At 33.3% G+C, this 19,012-nt stretch overlaps 1 protein-coding gene across 9 annotated transcripts in view; it reads right to left on the bottom strand.

Annotated features, from left to right (window-relative positions):
• Positions 1-3,130: 3,130 nt before the first annotated feature.
• LOC125207409 (putative late blight resistance protein homolog R1A-10) overlaps positions 3,131-19,012 on the bottom strand; it is a 19,482-nt gene continuing 3,600 nt past the window's right edge. The window contains exons 1-11 of one of the 9 annotated variants that reach the window (XM_048106760.1): positions 7,962-10,878; positions 7,551-7,858; positions 7,163-7,281; positions 6,108-6,159; positions 5,362-5,422; positions 4,547-5,269; positions 4,099-4,150; positions 3,803-3,937; positions 3,640-3,728; positions 3,467-3,544; positions 3,131-3,384 (exon numbers count right to left, since the gene is read on the bottom strand). In XM_048106760.1, coding sequence (XP_047962717.1) covers positions 7,816-7,858; positions 7,962-10,753 — 2,835 coding nt within the window. In that variant the 5' untranslated portion in view covers positions 10,754-10,878 and the 3' untranslated portion in view covers positions 3,131-3,384; positions 3,467-3,544; positions 3,640-3,728; ... (5 more) ...; positions 7,163-7,281; positions 7,551-7,815. Of the gene's footprint in view, positions 3,385-3,466; positions 3,545-3,639; positions 3,729-3,802; positions 3,938-4,098; positions 5,270-5,361; positions 5,423-6,107; positions 6,160-6,986; positions 7,063-7,162; positions 7,282-7,550; positions 7,859-7,961; positions 10,879-19,012 lie in introns of those variants that run through there. The other 8 variants (XM_048106747.1, XM_048106775.1, XM_048106740.1 and 5 more) reach the window with 8 other exon arrangements.

Here is a 19,012-nt window from a genome sequence, read left to right as displayed (position 1 = left end):
TTTGAATCTCTTTTGAAGAAATCAAAAGTCACGCCACTTTTGGTATATATTGGGAGATTTAATTATTTATTCTTGCTCCGTGATATATTATTCTACTCCGTAAAATATTCAAATTAAATCATAGGCTAATTAAATAGCCTAGGAATTTCGAATTCCCCATTCTTCTCAACGGTTTTAACGCCATTACTCCTCCCAAATCTTCTCCAAATCTTGATTTATTTAATTATGGGATATTATTTTGGCACTCTATAAATACATGAGAGATCCTAAACCCTAGCATTCTCAAAACCGGCGCCTCCCACTCCCCCAATATTTTCGAAATTCTCTCCCCACTCTCTCCAAAGTTTTCTTCATCTTTTCTCCAAGATTTCTTCATCAATTGTGAAGAATTCAAGTTGAAATCCAAGAGTTTATTGAAGAATCAAGACTATAATTTGTTTCTACCGATTGTTCTTTTGGAAAAAAGGTACTTTAATTTTTTATCTCCTCTTCTTCTACCGATTAATCGGTGTTCTTGAGTCCATATGCATTTAGATTGAGTGAAGGGGAAATAAATTGATGAATTTTGGGATACATGGATGTGTGTGTGTATGTGACCGTGTGTGTGTGTGTGCGCGCGCACGCCTCGGCGTGCGTGCACATGTGTGGTGATCGTATACGTGTGTTGTGTGTGTGGAACACTCATGCGTGACACGATTTAATGGTGAATTTAGAGTTGTTCATTGAATAAGAATGACATGCTAATCATACTTTGATTTTGATTGATGATTTTGAAAATAATCGATGGGAAAAAGGGAAATATGGGAGACATGCATGATTTGAGATCAATGATGGAAACTGATTTGTGATACGCCTAATTTAAAGGTGATACTTCGCGCTCTCAGCGTGATAAACGAGGAGAAGAGAATACTATCGAGCTAAGCCGACGAGGTGGGCTTTCTTTTAAAATAAGGACATTGTCCTAAACTGATATTGATGAGAATGAGATATGTGTTATCATGCCTTGATTTGTTTTGTCGTGCCTATCCCTCGTGGCTATGCCACTATCGGTGTTGAGTAGGAAATAATAAGATGATCTGTTGGTACTTAAAGTGTCGTTGTGTCTCCATACATAGCCTCACTTCTCTCTTGATCGCTTCCGCTATATTATGAAAACTTGTGATCTTTTGGTTGGGTTAAACTCTTTTATTTCGTGGGAATATGTTAGATACAAAACAGATGAGATTACTTTGGAACTTTTGCTATTTTTGAGCATACTTGGTGATAACCTTTTGTTGGATTTCATTGCTAAGGCATTATTTCTCTCCTACTTAATTATTCATCAAATGTTTTGGTTAAATCCCTTTTTAAATGGAACCCTAGCCTATGATCTTTGATGCATTTAAGTCCGCCTAGTTAACGATCGCCGCATTTATTATACCCTAGATGGGCGGGTCGTTACAATTATTATTAGAGTGAACTATATAAATGGTACCTGATCTTTCACTTTCGCACATAAATGGTATCTGATTTTTATTTTATATCATTTTTGGTATCACATGACAAAAATAACCTTGGGTACCAAATATGTGATTTTTTTTTTTACAAAGGATAGTTTTGGAAATTTCAATTAGTGGTACCAAATATGTAATTATTTTTTTTCCCTTTCTTATTTCTTTTTTTCTTTTTTAGTTTCTTCTTCTTCTACTTTTAAACATTTTATCTTCCTTTTTTTTCTTTTTCTCCTTAGTTTATGTTTCTTCTTCCTTCTTTTTTCTTCTCTTCTTTTTCTTCTTTTATTTTTAGTGTTTTATACATACATGTAATTGCATTAATAATATAAATAAAGAACAAAATGCCTAATTAAATTAATTATTTTAAGTAATTAAATCAATTGAACATTTTTTATTAAATTTTTTATACTCATTTTAAGGTTGAAACACCTAACTAAAAATATTCAACTCTTTATCATTATGAATACAATTCACAATGTTAAATTTATTAAGGTTATATTAATAAGTTACTAATTTAATGTAAAATAATAATAATAATAATAATAATAATAATAATTACATAATATTCTGGTGATTCATAATTTACATAATTATACTACATTTATTTATCAACTACTATCACTTTTTAGTATTATAATAATAATATTATTATAATAATTAAATATAATTATATCTATAATTATAATTAAGTATATTTGAATGATATAAAAGATAAATTAAGTATCAATCTATAACATCAAAATAATAATATTAATATTGATTAAAAATAATAGTATAAAGAGCGGGGAGAATGAGAGAAGATATTATAATATCACTTTTGGTACTAATTTTATTTATGCTCAAAATATCCTTTATGACATGAATGAGAAAATGTATTTGTTTAGAGGGCATTTTGGGAGAATAATTACATCAAGTACCAAAAATGTGATTTATAGGTACCATAAACGATACTACCTCCGTCCCCCAAAATTTGCTACACTTTGACCCGATACGGGTTTTAAGAAATGCAATGGAAAGTGAGTTGAAAAAGTTGGTGGGATGCGGGTCCTACTTTTAAAGTATTAGTTTTATAATAAAATGTGAGTAGGAATGAGTTAGTGGAATATGAGGTCCACTACCAAAAATGGTAAAAGTGAGTCAAATTTTTAGGAACGGACCGAAATGATAAACTGTGTCAAATTTTCAGGGACAGAGATAGTATAAAATAAAGATCAGGTATCATTTACGTGCGAAAGTGAAAGATCAGGTACCATTTATGTAGTTCACTCTTCTTCTTATTATTATTATTATTATTATTATTATTAATGGTGTTGTTGTTGTTATGAATTAATAATAATATTATGGCAAATTGAAAATAAAGTCAAAGTTTGATTAAATTTTGATATGTCTAATAATTTTGAAAATGAGAAAATTATGAAATTTAGGTTTGATTTAATTTATCACATGGTGAAAAACTCTAGTTCGCTATATTATATTGTTCACATTTGATTAAATAATAGTAGTGCTGTTTTTTTGTTACTCGATCGATAAACAATCTTGTTTCATCCGTTGGTGTTAATGTTTAACTTTTTTTACGCTGCTATAAACAACGTCATTTCTTTCTTTAAATTTTTGTATTGGGAAACAATGAACATTTGTGATTTAATATTCTGCTTTCAAATCTTTATAAAATTGATCAGAGTTTTACTAAATTTTATGATTAGATGTCTGTTTTCTCTAAAATATATAAACACATCCAAACCAAATATGATGTCTAGCTTTGCAACTTCTGTAGACAGACTTGGACTGCATCGTGCACCCGGACAAAGAACCATGTTTGGCCTATTAGATCCACCACCTCAGCTTTTGTCAGTGCCAGCAGAGCATCTCAGTTTGGATTGGAAATGGCTATCTGATAAAACACAGGAAAAGGATTTGGTAGACGGATGGATCTCAATGATCGTGATATACGCTAACTTGAAGTATTTGCTTACCTGGATGTTACGCGATCTGTATTCGTGGTACAGAGTCTTTTAGAGCTTGAACAGCACTCGAGTCTATGTAAGTCACAGCTGAAATAAAAGACTCAAAATCTTAGATGCATAATTTGTTTAACTTCAGCTTCACAGTCAAGTCTAAAAGAGAAAGAAGTTCGAGATTGACTCACGAGCCATGTCAAGAATGGCATAATAGATTCTTGTGACCTCTGGGCCTCACATAACAGGTCCATCGACTACAATCTCATATTCTCGGAGCCTGGAGAAAGGAAATAGGATAGCGTGGTTATAATAGAACACAAACATGATTAAATAAAGAAGTTAGTGCGTCACCTGTCTTTGATGTAGCTTATATTGGCAAAGTAGATTGGAGCATCAACGTGAACAATTACAAGTAGTATGTATAAGCTTCGGGATACTGCTTGGTGTTTCTGTATACAGTTGTGCCAGGTAAACGGCCCAACACAGCTGCAAAAGATATCATGTTTGGCTGTCAATGAATTGCACCAATTAACATGATCCAAACAAAAGTTTCCACAGAGTTGAGAAATGCAGAAAATGTGATCCACTTCAACGTCAATGAAAACTTTTAGCGGATCTGCTAAGCTAAAAATTAGATAAAGACTTACCAATATGTGGATTAGCTGATTCATGGATGACAAAAGCAAGTGAAACACCAACCTGAGCACCAATTAAGTGAAGCAATGAGAGAAAAATAGCACTGTAAATATTAAGATAGGCTTTATCCAATATTGAGAAGCAAAGACTACTGCAGAACTGACAGGCTCTAAAAGAATGCAATCATAGATCACGTAAATGCATCTTGGAACGTAGAATACAGCTAGCAATAGTTTGAACACTTGGGAATGGCCATTGATTTTGCTGAATTTCTAAATCAAATAATGAAAAAGCCTTAGATGCAGTAAGCATTGTAGAAAATGTGGATTGAGTATTCATAAGCATAGTTAGTATAGCTGATTTTAACATCAGAGATGGGAAAAAAATAAAGATGAAAACTAGCAAACATAGCAGACGAACAAAAGTTACATTACATCCTACAATAAGCTCTGTAATTACCTCAAAGTAATGGTGAAACACCAACCTGAGCACCAATAAAGTGCAGCAATGAGGAAAAAAACAGCACTGTAAATATTGAGAATTTGACAGATAACTGAAAATGCACATTGGAACGTAAAATATAGGTAAATAGTTTGAAAACTTGGGAATGGCCTTGAAACTATTAAAGGCAATCGACTTTGCTGAATTTCTGAATCAAATTATGAAAAAACTTAGGTGCAGCAAGCATTATAGAATATGCCAACAGATTAATCATGCGAATAAAGAGAACAGCTAATTTTAACATCGAAAATAGGAAAAAAATTATTTCTAAAATAACATCATCATGATCTATACTTACTCAAAGAAGGACGCCAATCTCTATGTTACACACCATACATATCTAAAATGTTCCAAACTACATATTCTTTTTATGTAGTTTAAGAACTCTGCTGTATCAAGACTGCTTAATGTCAGATAAGATTTTTTATGTCATGGAAAGGAATTGTAGCAACAAGTGCCAATAGAAGTCCAAAGCAAAATAAGCATGGATATTAAGCATAGTTTCAACTCAAGAACAAGTATGCAGTTCAATATACAGCAATACTAAAGGAGAAGAACAATGTCTTGAAATTAACCAGTGGTATGTATTAAAACAATGGAGTCAGGAATTGAAGCGCACATCCCATAACTACTCCAGATAAGCTCCATTTTCATGATACACAGCTGAACTTGAAAATGATCCTGTTGTGACATTGATTTTGAGTACAAGTACTATCTGATGGTCAATAAGAGATTAATTTATTGTTACAGATAACACAAAGTCAAAAACTCACCAGTTGAAGGGTCAATTGAAAAGAGAGAACTATCAATGTTTGCAGCACCAAGACCAAATAACTGTGCCCAGAACAACAGGTGTAAGGGGACAAGAAGCTCATAAACTAAGGTATACTTTAAGAAGGTATGGAGAATTTTGCATGAATAACCATATCAAATTTGTTTTCAACGTAACTTCCATAGTAAATGTGGATCCTCTCACTATCTAATTGGAGGTTAGATCAACACATCTTATTTAACAGATTGAAATATCCAATGATTGGTTACAAAGATGATGATAAAATGCCATGCTTTTCAGATACAAAGTTAACCAAATACTTATGAGATTGAGAACAGAAAAGAATAACGATAATCATGGTTGAGTTCAGCTTTTACAAGTTATCAAATGGAGCATCTTATCAACTTGTGACAGGAGATAATAAGATATGCCTTCCCCTGTTATGTATTACAGAACAAACAGAGTACATATATTCACTTATAAACAAACACTTTATTTCTCTGGCTAATAGTCTCACCACAAATTTAATTTAAATGCCAAAGTAATGTGTTGAATAATAGAATTGAAATGTGGAAATGTAAATACTAAAACTAAAGAACATCAAAGTAATGAAATTGCACCAATTAACATCATCCAAACCATAGTTTACAGAGAGTAAATGGGAAAAGCAAAAAATGTGAACTACTTCATTGTCAACGAAAACATAAAGTGGATCTGCTAGCAGCTAAAGATTTGATAATGACTTACCAATATGTGGATTAGCTGATTCATGAATGACAAAAGACAGTGAAACACCAACCTGATCACCAATAAAGTGAAGCAATGAGAGAAAAAATAGCACTGTAAATATTAAAATAAGCTTATTCCAATATTGAGAAGCAAAGACAACTGCAGAAATCTGACAGACATAGTTGTAAATGCATGTTGTAAATGGCCTTTAAACTATTAAAGGATTTTTACTTTGCTGAATATATGAATCAAATTATGGAAAAACTTAGGTGCAGTAAGCACTATAGAAAATGTGGGTCGAGTATTCATAAGCACAGATAGTTTAGCTGATTTTAACATCGAAGAGCTAGCATATAATTTAGGAAATTACAAAAATAGGAAGAAAAATCAAGATGAAAATTACCAAACATAGCAGACGAACAAAACGTTGTATAGATTACGGTTCAAATTATTCCTTAAATATCGTCAATATGATCTGTACATACACCAAGAAGGATACCGATCTCAATACAAAGGAACAAGGTTAAGATGAAAGTAATGGTCCAGAGCTTTGGCATCTTAAATTTTGTATAAAAATTTGATTGGGAATGAAACATATACAGTTGAAAAGAAAATACCAATAGAGTACATATATTCACTTATGAACAAACACAAATTTTTTTTTTCATTGCTAATAGTCTAACCTCAAATTTATTTAAATGCACAGGTAATGAATTCAAATCCAACCCATAACAGTAATATATCAATACACAATCCACTCAAGTACTAATTCTCAAAATAATCCAACACAAGCTGTAGTTCTCAATTCAAGTGACAACATTATAATATAACATTCGTGATTCATTTATTGGAAATCAAACCAAAATACCTAGAAAATCACTGCAAAAGTTTCTTGAATTTGTTCAGAAAATTCATACTTTGATTAACATGTGCATCACTCTGTAACAGCAAATTTAAAACATCAAAGAGTTCTCTGCAAATCAAAAGTGGATTATATCACTTTTAACTAAGAAAAATCACATCTTTTCCTTAATTAACACTACAAGTAAAAAAAAATAGCCCTGTAAACTCACATGCACCTTGGCATTGGTGCTCGCCTATGTATCATGATGATCATACGTATATTCGTCATCATTCTCTTCCTCATTCTCCTCATAATCATCTGTATATCCGTCATCATTTGCGCCCTCACCTATATGCTTAGCATTAATGCCAATTTGACAGTAAAAACTTAAAAGATAATCTTTACACAAAGCTACTAATTCTCCTTCCGTTCACTGCTAATACTATTAGTGGACTGCACAACAGAGGTTTTTGATAATAAATTGGCTAAGTAAAAAAGAGAAAAAAATAAGTTATTAAAGTGAAATGAGGCAAGTCATGTTACCAAAAATGAAATGAACTAAATTTAAAAATGAAAAAAATATGACTAATGTTTGTGGACGCAGGGAGTAGAAATACCTTCGACATCCTCTCCTTGATTGACAATTTCTTAATCATAACCTGCTTCCTCTGTACGACTGCGCTCATAATCGAACGTATATCCACCATCATTCTCTTCCTCCGTACTCTCATACTCAGACGTATATTCACAATCAATCTCTTCATCCGTACCCTCATAATCGGATTTATATTCACCATCACTCCCTTCCTCTGTATCCTCATGATCAGATGTACATACAGGCCTCAGTATTCTATTCCTACTTAGCCTCATTAATAGACATAGTTACCACCATCGATAACTCCGGCGTACAGCAAGATCTCCATACCTGAAAATGGATGCATAAATATTTGGAAGTTATATCAACCTAAAACACTTATTGTTATATATTAAGACTTAGACATGATTTGATTTGTAGTTGGAGGACTAACCTTTCAAATTTGATAGTTGTTGGTTTCTCATCAAAAGAAGAAGTGGAAGTAACACGAAGCGTAGCACCAGAATGTAGTGGTAGTTGGCTAGCCCAAGTCAAAACTAAATAATTGCAGTCCTCTAATTCAATCTCTAATATACGGCTACGAAAAAGAGATTGTATGCTAATATTTTCAAGTTTGTAGCAATGTTTCAAGCTAATGTACATAAGCTCGGAGAAGACTCCGTATCTCGATTCCCATTGCACCAAATCACTTTCTTCAATTAGAAGAAACTTAAGATGCGGAAAACAATAATCTTTAGCATTCCAATGTGAACCCTGAAAGGCGTAGGATCGCAATTTGAGAGCTTCAAGATTTGGCAAAGAAGCGATGTCATTCATGTATTCCCATGGAAAACCCATGCCACTCAAATGTAACTTTTTCAAATTAACTGGCAACTTCAATGACCTTACTGGGAAAACACGACCCTTCTTGATGACTGGATTTGTGATACTAAGTTTGAGAGTCACTAAGCATTCAAGACTTGAAATGTTATCAAAGCAACTCAAAAGATCGTTACAATCCTCATAAGGCTTGACCTCAATCTGTATTCCTAATTTCTTTATGTTAGGAATTCTTTTGGAGACTTTGGAGATAGTGCAAATACTAGCATTCACCCCTACTAGAGTTGAGAGCTTTTCCAATGAAACAACATGAGATGGAGCTACAAGGCTTTTACCCAATATCTCGATATGCTCTAACTCTTTCATGTTCCATATTTCCATTGGTACATATGATGGAGCTCCACGACGTCTAATTTTCATATGTGGATGGATAATCAAGACTCGAAGGTTGAAAAGTTTAGATATGGTTGAAGGGACTTCGCCATTGCAAGTTAGAGCAAGGTACTTTAGTTGGACTAGGCTCAAAATTTCAATTGGGAAAGTATAGAAACGCTGTGTAAGAGCATCTATTTCCCTTAGCAACATGAAACCGACATCTATAGAAATTGGATATTGGTGGTAAGGACCATAGAAAAGGAGAGAACGTGCAAAGGATGCACAGTTTAATCTCACCGAGTCACGAAATTCTTTGATGCCAAACAAAATGTTGTTTTCGACACATAAGCCGCGCTGACCTTTTAGACTTTCTCCGGAGGCATCATTCAGCGTATTTAAGACATGATAAAACTTGTTTTTACTAGCTTCTCTTCTACACACGTGCTGCCACGAAGAGTGAAGTCGACAAGTTTTATACGTTAAAACATAGCGAGAAGTTTTATCCACACCCTTGATGCTGCATAAAAGAAGACTGTAGTTGAAAGCAAGCTCTCTCAAACATGTATTTCCCCACTCATGCCTACGTATCTCGACCTCTTGCCAGTATAACAACCCCTCGGAGGTGAGCATAGTGATGATCTTGGAAGGGGGATTGTCATAATCACGAGGGAACACTCCCATAAACAAAAAAGGCATTTTCAGATTTTGAGGCAAGTAGTCATAGCTTGGGAAAAGTACCTTTGATATTTCATCATATGCATCCTTGAAGACTGAATTTCTTCTCTCTGCTACTTCATTCCAGTAGGTTGGGTCTCTGTTATGCTCAGATAATGATATCATTCTAGCGACAGTGATGATCAAGAGAGGGAGACCTTCACAAACCTTGGCGATTTTGGCAGCAACTTTGTGAAGTTGAGGAGGGCAAATCTCATCGCCAAACACCTTCTCACACAGTAATTCCATACTTTCTTCTTCATTCAAAAACCGCACCTTATACCAAGAGTTAATAAACACATTATCATTGATCATTCTTCTATGTCGACCAGTAAACAAGAAATGAATACATCCATTTCTTATGCGTGAAAAGGAATGTTCCATGCAATTCCATGCATCTGTCTCCCAGACATCATCCAACACAATGAGGCAATTCTTACCATGCAATCTTTCTTTCAATTTGTCATCTTCTATTTCTTCATCTCCTTGAGTAATTCCACACAGTTGAGCCAGAATGCCTTTTAAAATTTGACTGATGGGTTGAGGTACTCGGCCTACAGTCACCCACGCGCAACACTTAAACATGCTCTGAATTTCTGGATCTTGATAAATTTGCATAGCAAGAGTTGTCTTTCCAACACCTGACGTTCCAATTATTGCGTGGAATTTAATCCGCGGGTCGTAATGTCGTCTCATGAGATTGTTTTTGAGTTCGTGAAATTGGTCGGATAATCCAATCATCTTTGTGTTGGCTCCATGGAAACCTATTGATGAGGAAATAGCTTCGTCTTGAGGCATATTCTCTACTTCGTAGATGTATTCCTTCTCCATAACCTTGAGCGTCTCTATCAAGGAATGAACTTCGCTTTGGAGACTCTGCAAATCTATGGAGACTCTCATCGCAAGAGTTTCGAGTTGAGAAGGAATGTTTTCAGTGAGAAGGGACTCCAACATGTACTTGAGCGTCTGGAAAAACGAATGAACTTTGTTTTTCAGACTCTGAAGATCCATGGAGAGTACTCTCTCTGGAAGAGTTTCGAGTTGAGAAGGATTGATGTGTTGAATGAGAAGGGACTCCAATGAGTCTTCGAATTTCCAGATTACTTCTTTGATTCTTCCATCCAAAGCATTCACCTTCTTCCTGCTAAGGCTTGGGCTCGTCTTGTCCAGTCTTTCGAGAATTTCTTGCCATGGCTCCAACTCGTTGTACACGGCTTGTATGATTTGTTGAGAGCCACCAATAAGGTTAAAACGAGAGCAATGGAGAATATTGTTTATTGTATTCCGAAGAGAAAGAACAGCACCTAAAGATGTCATTCTTCTTATCTGAGAGTTGGTGGTGGTGGTGGAATGGCGGTGGAAGGGATCAAGTTGGTGGTGGTGGTGGAGTGGTGGCGGAAGGAATAAAGTTGGTAAGGGTAAAGGGTGGAATAATATATAGACTCAGCAAATTGGAGAGGTTGAGTAGTTACTGTAGTTATGTGTGATCCGAGAAATATCAAGAATATGTTTTTAAAAGGAAAAATTTTGGTATGTCTCACACTTTTCAAAATAGAAATTAAATAAGTAAATTTACAAAATTTGCAATTATCGGCTGGGAAAAAATACCGAAATACCGGCCTTATCGTATCGAAAAAATACCGAAAATATCGAATTTTCGGTATACGGTACTTTTGGTACGGTATGATACCTTATCGAAAGATTTCGGTAAGGTAACGGTATTAATTTTCAAATACCGCTGCATACCGCTGCATACCGAAATTCAAGATATACCGTAAATTAAAGTATATACTGTAAACTAAGGTATATACTACAAATAGGAGTGATCAATTGCTAACTAATTAGCAATCTTAAACTAAGACTAAATCTTAGCCATTAGATTAAAAGATCTAGTGGTTGAAATAATGTCACATGGATTATATTTTTAATTAAGAAAATTAATAAATAAAGTTAGAGGGTATTAATGTCAATTCCCTCTCATTAAAATCATCTTAAAACTTTAAATTTACGTAACTCTCTCGATTTAAATTACTTTTTCACAAAAAATATATCAAATTAAAGATAATTTTATAAGGATTCTAACGAGATCTCTCATCCACTCATTTTAAAATCTAAGGGTGGATATTTGGTCTTGATTTTGGATTAGGGTGTTATAAGCATTAGAATATGACTATATACCACAAAAATATAAACACAATTATATATAAAATATATTTTATATATTTTTAAATTATAAAATCTATTGTGAGATATAAATATAATTATGAATAAATTATATTTAATTTATTTTTAATATTATAAAATATAAATAATATTTTAAAAACTCTAATTTTCTATTTTAATTGATGTTGAAAGTCAGGTATACCGCAAAAGTAAGGTATACCAAACTTCGGTACGGTATGCCGAAAATGAGGTACGGTATCGGTATGGAAATTCGTCATACCGAAAATAAGGTATATTGAAGTTCGGGATATCGAAAATTTTGGTAAAGTAAAGGTATGACTTTTTCGCATACCGTATTTACGGTAAAGTATACGGTATGGTGATTTCGGTAAGGTATACCGTACCTACCCACCCCTACTCATCCCCTCTCTAGTGAAATATTCGATAATGGGACAACTATATTTATATGCCTAGACAAAACCGTGGTGGGTTAATTTTACCTTAGTCTGCCACATATTACTAATATCATAAGGCCCCGTTTGGTAGACTTGATGCTCAGATAAATAAGTAATGTTCAAAAGTTTCTTCCATCATTTTTCTCGCAGCAGATTCAAATCCATTAAAACCTTGGTGGAATCTGGTGGAGTAGAATTTTACAGAGGATGACATCATTTTTGAAAGATCAAGAGCATATCTAAAAATCAAAAGAAAAAACCTTGGAAAAATCAAACCTAATGCAATATCCCAGAATAAGTAATGTTTGGCCAAATTGATCCCACCATTTTCGCAGGAGTATTCAAAAAACGAAAGAAAAATTGCCCCAAATTGCACACAATAGCAGATTAAAATATTGGAGAAACTATTAAGAAATGAGAGGGGATCTAAACCCATTATGTTAATCTTAGATCAACTTTTAATTAGAGGAACACATGCGTAAAACGAATTAGTTGATGACGACAAAATGGTCACTCTCGCTTTTTAGAAACTTCAAAACAATGCAAACGTTAGTTATCTATGTAATGCATCTATGCTATCAAATGAGTTGAATTTTACGCATATCTAACTTAGATGACTAATCGCGTTTGCTCCTTATCGCGACTCTCCTTCCAAACGAGCACTAAGGTGACATGCACTGGCGGAGCCCTCACCCATTTGTATAATTCCATTATATAATATATGTATGCAGTGGTTAACATATCAAAAATTAGTTCAGTTGGTCTGAATCCCAGTCTGCTATTTGTGAGGTTTTGGGTTTGAATCTCACTTGGAGCATTGTAATATTTTGTGTTTATATTTAGTAACAAGTAATCTATTTATATTTTGTTATATTTATAATATATTATTAAGATTGATTGTAAAGCTTGTAGTTCCATGTGCTGTTTTTCTTCGTTAGTTATTTTTGTTAATTTTCTGATATTCATTATATTTCATGGATTTTCTTGCATTAGAAATTTTTATTATATTTTGTACTAGTAATTTTGTATAAATCATTTTAAATTGTATTCATATAAAATGATTTTTAAAATTTATGAATTGAAAATAATTCTTTAATTCTATAAATATTTTAAAATATGATGATATTAATAAAAATAATTTTAATGTGATATCCTTTATTATAACGATCTAAAATATATCCTTTAATGTGATATCCTTTAATAATACGTAAATATATCATACTCATATTATTAGTGAAATCGGTGCTATGCTCTAAAAAGTCTATTTACTAATTAATTTTATCACCATCCATTTCTATGCATGTCTTTTTATATTGCTCACGTCTGAGTTGTTTTCGTGTCGGGTTTAGGGGTTTAGGGGTTTAGGGGTTTAGCGTTGAGCACAATCAACAAATTTTAGTGGTAATTTGGCTCCCATCTTAAAATTTCTGGCTCCGCCACTGGTGATATGCTATAGACATTACTTTATGTAGGCTACCGAAACTTCGATGAGATAAATATGAAATTTATTGATGAATATACTCTCATTTGAAAAATGTGAGAATTTGACATTTGGATTTATTTGGCAGGAAGCCCATGTTATCACTCCAATTTGTCCACCCAAGAAAAGTCGTCTTCCGGATTTAATCGGTTTTTTAAAATATTATATTAACACTAATGAATCATAATGATAATAACGCTTATAATACGTTGATTGGATAATGATAAAATGCAAACTCATATATTGTATAAACTCTAAACTTTTTAATAAAGTATCAATGCAATACAAATGCAATGTGTTCGACTATTTTTATTGTTATTTTGTCACATTTTCTAACGTTACACCTACCAGTATCCAAACAAAACATTACTTTCATTAATATTAGATAATATTTAAAATGTGATCAAGATAGGTAAGATTTGTGCAATAATGATACCACCTTTTTCGGCCGGCCAAATTGGATTTAAAATTATCATCATCTAACGTTACACCTACCATTGAATAGTATCCAAACAAAACGATTACTTTCATTAATATTAGATAATATTTAAAATGTGATCAAGATAGGTAGGATATGTGCAATAATGAAACCACCTTTTTCGGCCGGCCAAATTGGATTTAAAATTATCATCATTTTATCACTCCACAAATATTCTGAGTCAAATTCTGCCCTTAATATGGTGTGAAATAACTAGTAGAAGTGCGTGCATCACAATAATAAAGCAAAAACATATTTTATAACAATTTTATAGTATTCCGTATCTATATCTACTTTATGATAGTATTTTCCAAGATTGGCAAAGATTTACATATTCTATCTACTATTATTTAGTTTTAAAACAATAATTTAAAAGTAATAATGTAAAGTAAAGTGCCACTAAAGTTGTATTAGGCACAAGGACATGGCGATAACCAATAATGATGCGAATTATGTTAAAAGGTAGTAAAAAAATTTGGTTAAATTCTAGTTCCTTTTGCAATTTTAAAAATTAAGAAAAAAAATTATAAAATTTGAATTCATATATACTTGAATTTGGCCACAATTTATGCTTTGTGTTTTATAACATTATTCAATTTTTTCCATTCTTTTCATATTATTGCTTAATTGCTTTGATCACACACACCCTGTCCACACCACTGCTAACTTTATTCCTTCGACCTACACCACCACTCCACCACCAACTATAAAATACAATAGAAAATAAAATATGAGAGCGTTGGAAAGAATAAAATGAGAAAGATAATTTATGTTTATGGGATGCTTGTAATTATTAATTGATAGGTTTAGCTGAATAGCAACATGTTTAATTGATCACATTCATAATTTTGACTAGCTCTAGTATATGTTGCCTCTTCCTTTTTTATTTTTTTCTGTTATGCTTTTTTTTAGGGAAAATAAGCAAATTAAAAATATAGAGAGAGAAAAACGTTACACTGTTTAGGTAAACTAACAGCATTAAACATGTCCAAAGCCTTTGTCCTAGTGGCAAGGAGCTTAGACATCTATGTATAAGGTGTCGAGTTCGAGCCCTTTTAATATTGACATACCTTAGAAGCTCGAAATGGTTATAAAATGTTCCCTTTAATTAATAGGTTAAAGGTTCGAGTTATTTTACGTGCGCGTGAGTGTAATATCTCATGATATATGCATTATTGAATGTAGTTCAAAGTAATATTTGAGTTATTCACCTAATTAGTACTGGTGAGATGTTGATTCGTTGAAAAAGATTAGAGCGTAAAATATATCTATAGCTTTCCATGGTCATGTAATGGTTGACATTATTTGTATTTCTACGTTTCCAATAGAAAATGAGTCAAATGACATGACAACAAAGTGCATTATAGTAGGTAAGATCAATAGAAACTCAATGTCAGGATGTTGGCCTGATGATTGTGAACTTCTAGTAGGATGTTTGGCATAAAAGATTTAAGTCAAAAGTAGTCTGATTTTAGGTCATTTAATTTTGGGCCAATAAAGTTTCAGCCCATGTCAGATCGAAGGTTCAATTGGGCACAAATCATTGGGCCGAGAGAATACGATTTTAATTTCTCTGGCCTCCTAAATCATGCGTTGACAAAATAATTGGGATTGAATCATATACACCTCCGTCCACATAAAATAATCCAATTTTATCAATTTTGGATGTCCAAAAAAATAATGTCATTTTTATAATAAAAAGTTTCAATTTAATACTTCCTTCGTCCCACTTAAAATGAAACATTTGACAATTGACTCGAGATTTTATGTAGTGTTGTTTTGTGAGTTGATGGGGAGAGAGTAAAGTAAGAGAGATGAAAAAGTAGAGATAGAGTTGTTTCCATTTTAGAAAACGTTTCATTTTTAATGGGACAAACAAAAAAGGAAAACGTTTCATTTTTAATGGGACAGAGGGAGTATTTTAGAGCATCTCCGATGGCGGACTTCCCACTAGGACTCCCACAAAAACTTCTTGCCACGTCATCACTAGGACTTCCCATCCCACTGCCACATCACTAGGACTTCCCTGCACTAGGACTTCCCACTAGGACTTCCCGCAATAAAATTAAATTCACAATTATTCAATTTACGGAATTAAAATTTCGACACAAATATGAACGGGGAAATGCGAATATTTCATTAAAAAAAAACATACATTATTCGAAAAAAAAATTACATAGTAATAGAGATTTAGAGAGAGAAACTTGTTAACACAAGTGGTGCGAATGAAATGAAGTTCAACGAGCAGTATATATAGAGTTCTTTTAAAAATAAAAAAAAATAAAAAAATAAAATTAAACTCGAACGTCCGCGGCGGACCGACGCCACAATGGCGGACGTCCGCCCGCCCGTCGCCAGGATATCTGAGGACGTCCGATGTCCTCACGGGACGTTCGTGTCCGACTTATTTTGTTCCAATGGCGGACGTCCCGGTCGCCCGTCGCGGAAGTTCGACCCGATGTCCGCCGTTGGAAATGCTCTTAGCCATTTTTATTTACTTTATCTCCATATCTCTCTTAATTTATTTATTTTTTCTCCTTGTCTATTACTTTAGTTTCTTATTAAAATTTATGTTGTCCATAAATGAGACTATTTTTTGTATATGGAGGGAGTAGTATATTTTGTGGACTATTTTTTGTGCATGGAGGGAATAGTATATAGGTAAAAAAGGTAAATACCAAAACCATCAGCTAAATAATTCCCATTAAATTCATGTGCATTCTCATTTTAAAAGAATCCCATTTTAAAGCCTCAAAGAGTTATCTTGCAAATCAAAAGTGAATCATACAAAGAATCACATCTTTCCTTAATAAACAGTAAAAAAAAAAATAGCCCTATAAACTCACATGCACCTTGACGTTTGCTGTTTGCCTCTGTATCCTGATACTATTAGAGGACTGCACAACAGAGGTTTAAATATAAACTGGCGAAGTAAAAAAGAGAAAAAATAAGTTAAAGTATTGTTAGTTAAAATTGAATAAATATGTGAGAAAGAAAATGAGGCCAGTCATGTTACCAAAAATGAAATGGACTAATTTTTGTGGGCATATCAAAATGAAAAAAATATGACTATATGGTTGTGGACAAAGGGAGTATATAATACCTTTGACATCCTCTCCTCGATTGACAATTTCTTAATCATAATCTGCAACGACTTCCGTCATAATCGAACGTATATTCACCATCATTCTCTTGCTCCGTACTCTCATAATCAGACACATTTTCACTATCAATCTCTTCATCTATACCCTCATAATCAGACACATTTTCACTATCAATCTCTTCATCTATACCCTCATAATCAGACGTATATGTCACCATAATTCTCTTCTTTTGTATCCTCATTATTAATGGACATACATTTATCATCTTCGCTCTGGTACGTATCATCTCCATCCGGACCATACCTGAAAATGGATACATAAATATTTGGAGATTGGAAGTTATATCAACCTAAAACACTTATTGTTACAAGTCTAAGACATGATTTGATTTGTAGTTCTAGAACTAACCTTTCAAATCTGATGGTTTTCGATTTTTCATCAAAAGAAGAAGTGGAAGTAACACGAAGCAGAGCATGACGACTTGGTTGTAATTGGGTGGCCCAAGTAAAAGCTAAAGGATTGCAGTCCTCTAATTCAATCTCTAGGATAAAATTATGAAAAAGAGATTGTATGCTAATATTTTCAAAGTTTGTAGCAATGTTTCAAGCTTATGTACATAAGCTTGGTGAAGACTCCATATCTTGATTCCCATTGCACCAAATCACTTTCTTCAATTAAAAGAAACTTAAGACGCCGAAAACAATAATCTTTAGCATTCCAACGCCCAAAGGATCAAGTTGTGGTAGATAAAATAATGACTAAAGTTTTAGATTGGCTAACTGAGAAGGATGAAGTTTTTTTTTTTTTTTTTTTTCACTTGATATCGCTATCGATATTATTGTTTCACTGACTTCAAATTTTACCAAATTTAGTCTCTCTCAAATATCATGGATGTTCTTGCTCGTTGCCCCGGCATTGGCGAAAGAAAGGTAGTCTATGTTTTCACTTTTCATGCATCAAAGAAAGGAACTGTAAGGCGAATCAAGAGACGAGCAAAGAGCATATATAAGAAAGAAGAAGAAATCAGTGTATGATCTGCCCTGAAGGCTGCATTTGCCTAGTATTCCAGCACCAGTGGAAGCAAGAGGAAGGCAGTGGTGCAGGCTGAACTGGAAATGAATCGAATTATTCGGATCGCCACATTATAAAAGCATGTTAACTAAATGAGTCGAGCTTAGGGCATTCACAACGCAGCGCATTATCTCATCACTTCACTTGCACTATTCATGGCCACACACTAACTTAATTCAACTGACAACCATGGACCTTGATTCAATATTTATTGGAAATTAAACCAAAATCCCATGAAATCACCGGAAAAGTTCTTGAATTCATTAACATGTGTATCACTCTCTAGCAGCAAAATCAGAGCCTCAAATGGTTCTCCTGCAAATCAAAAGTAAACTACATCACTTTTATTCAATTAGAAAGAATCATATCGTGTGCTTAATTAATACTAAAAGTAAAAATAATAGCCCTATGAACTCACATGCTCCTTGATCCTACGTATCTTCGTCATCATTCTCTTCCTCATTCTACTCATGATCATCTGTATATTCGTCATCATTTTCCGCATCTGTGCCCTCCCCTATATCCTCAAGATTAATCCCAATTTTCAGTAAAAACTTAAAGATAATCTTTACTCAAAGCTACTAACTCTTTTAATATAATTGCTCCTCATTATTCACATACTATCTGTAGTGGACCGACTCAACGACACATGTTTTAATATAAATTGGTGAAGTAAAAAAGAGAAACAATTATTCGTTAAAGTATAGTTAGTTGAAATTGAAAAATATATGAGACAGAAAATGCGGCTAGCCATGCTAGCTACCAACACTGAAGTGGTTTAATTTTTGTGGACGATCAAAATAAAACATGACTATTTGGTGCGGA

Source organism: Salvia hispanica, chromosome 1 (assembly GCF_023119035.1).
Source record: "Salvia hispanica cultivar TCC Black 2014 chromosome 1, UniMelb_Shisp_WGS_1.0, whole genome shotgun sequence".
Lineage (NCBI taxonomy): Eukaryota > Viridiplantae > Streptophyta > Magnoliopsida > Lamiales > Lamiaceae > Salvia > Salvia hispanica.
This window is presented reverse-complemented; position numbering and strand designations above follow the sequence as displayed.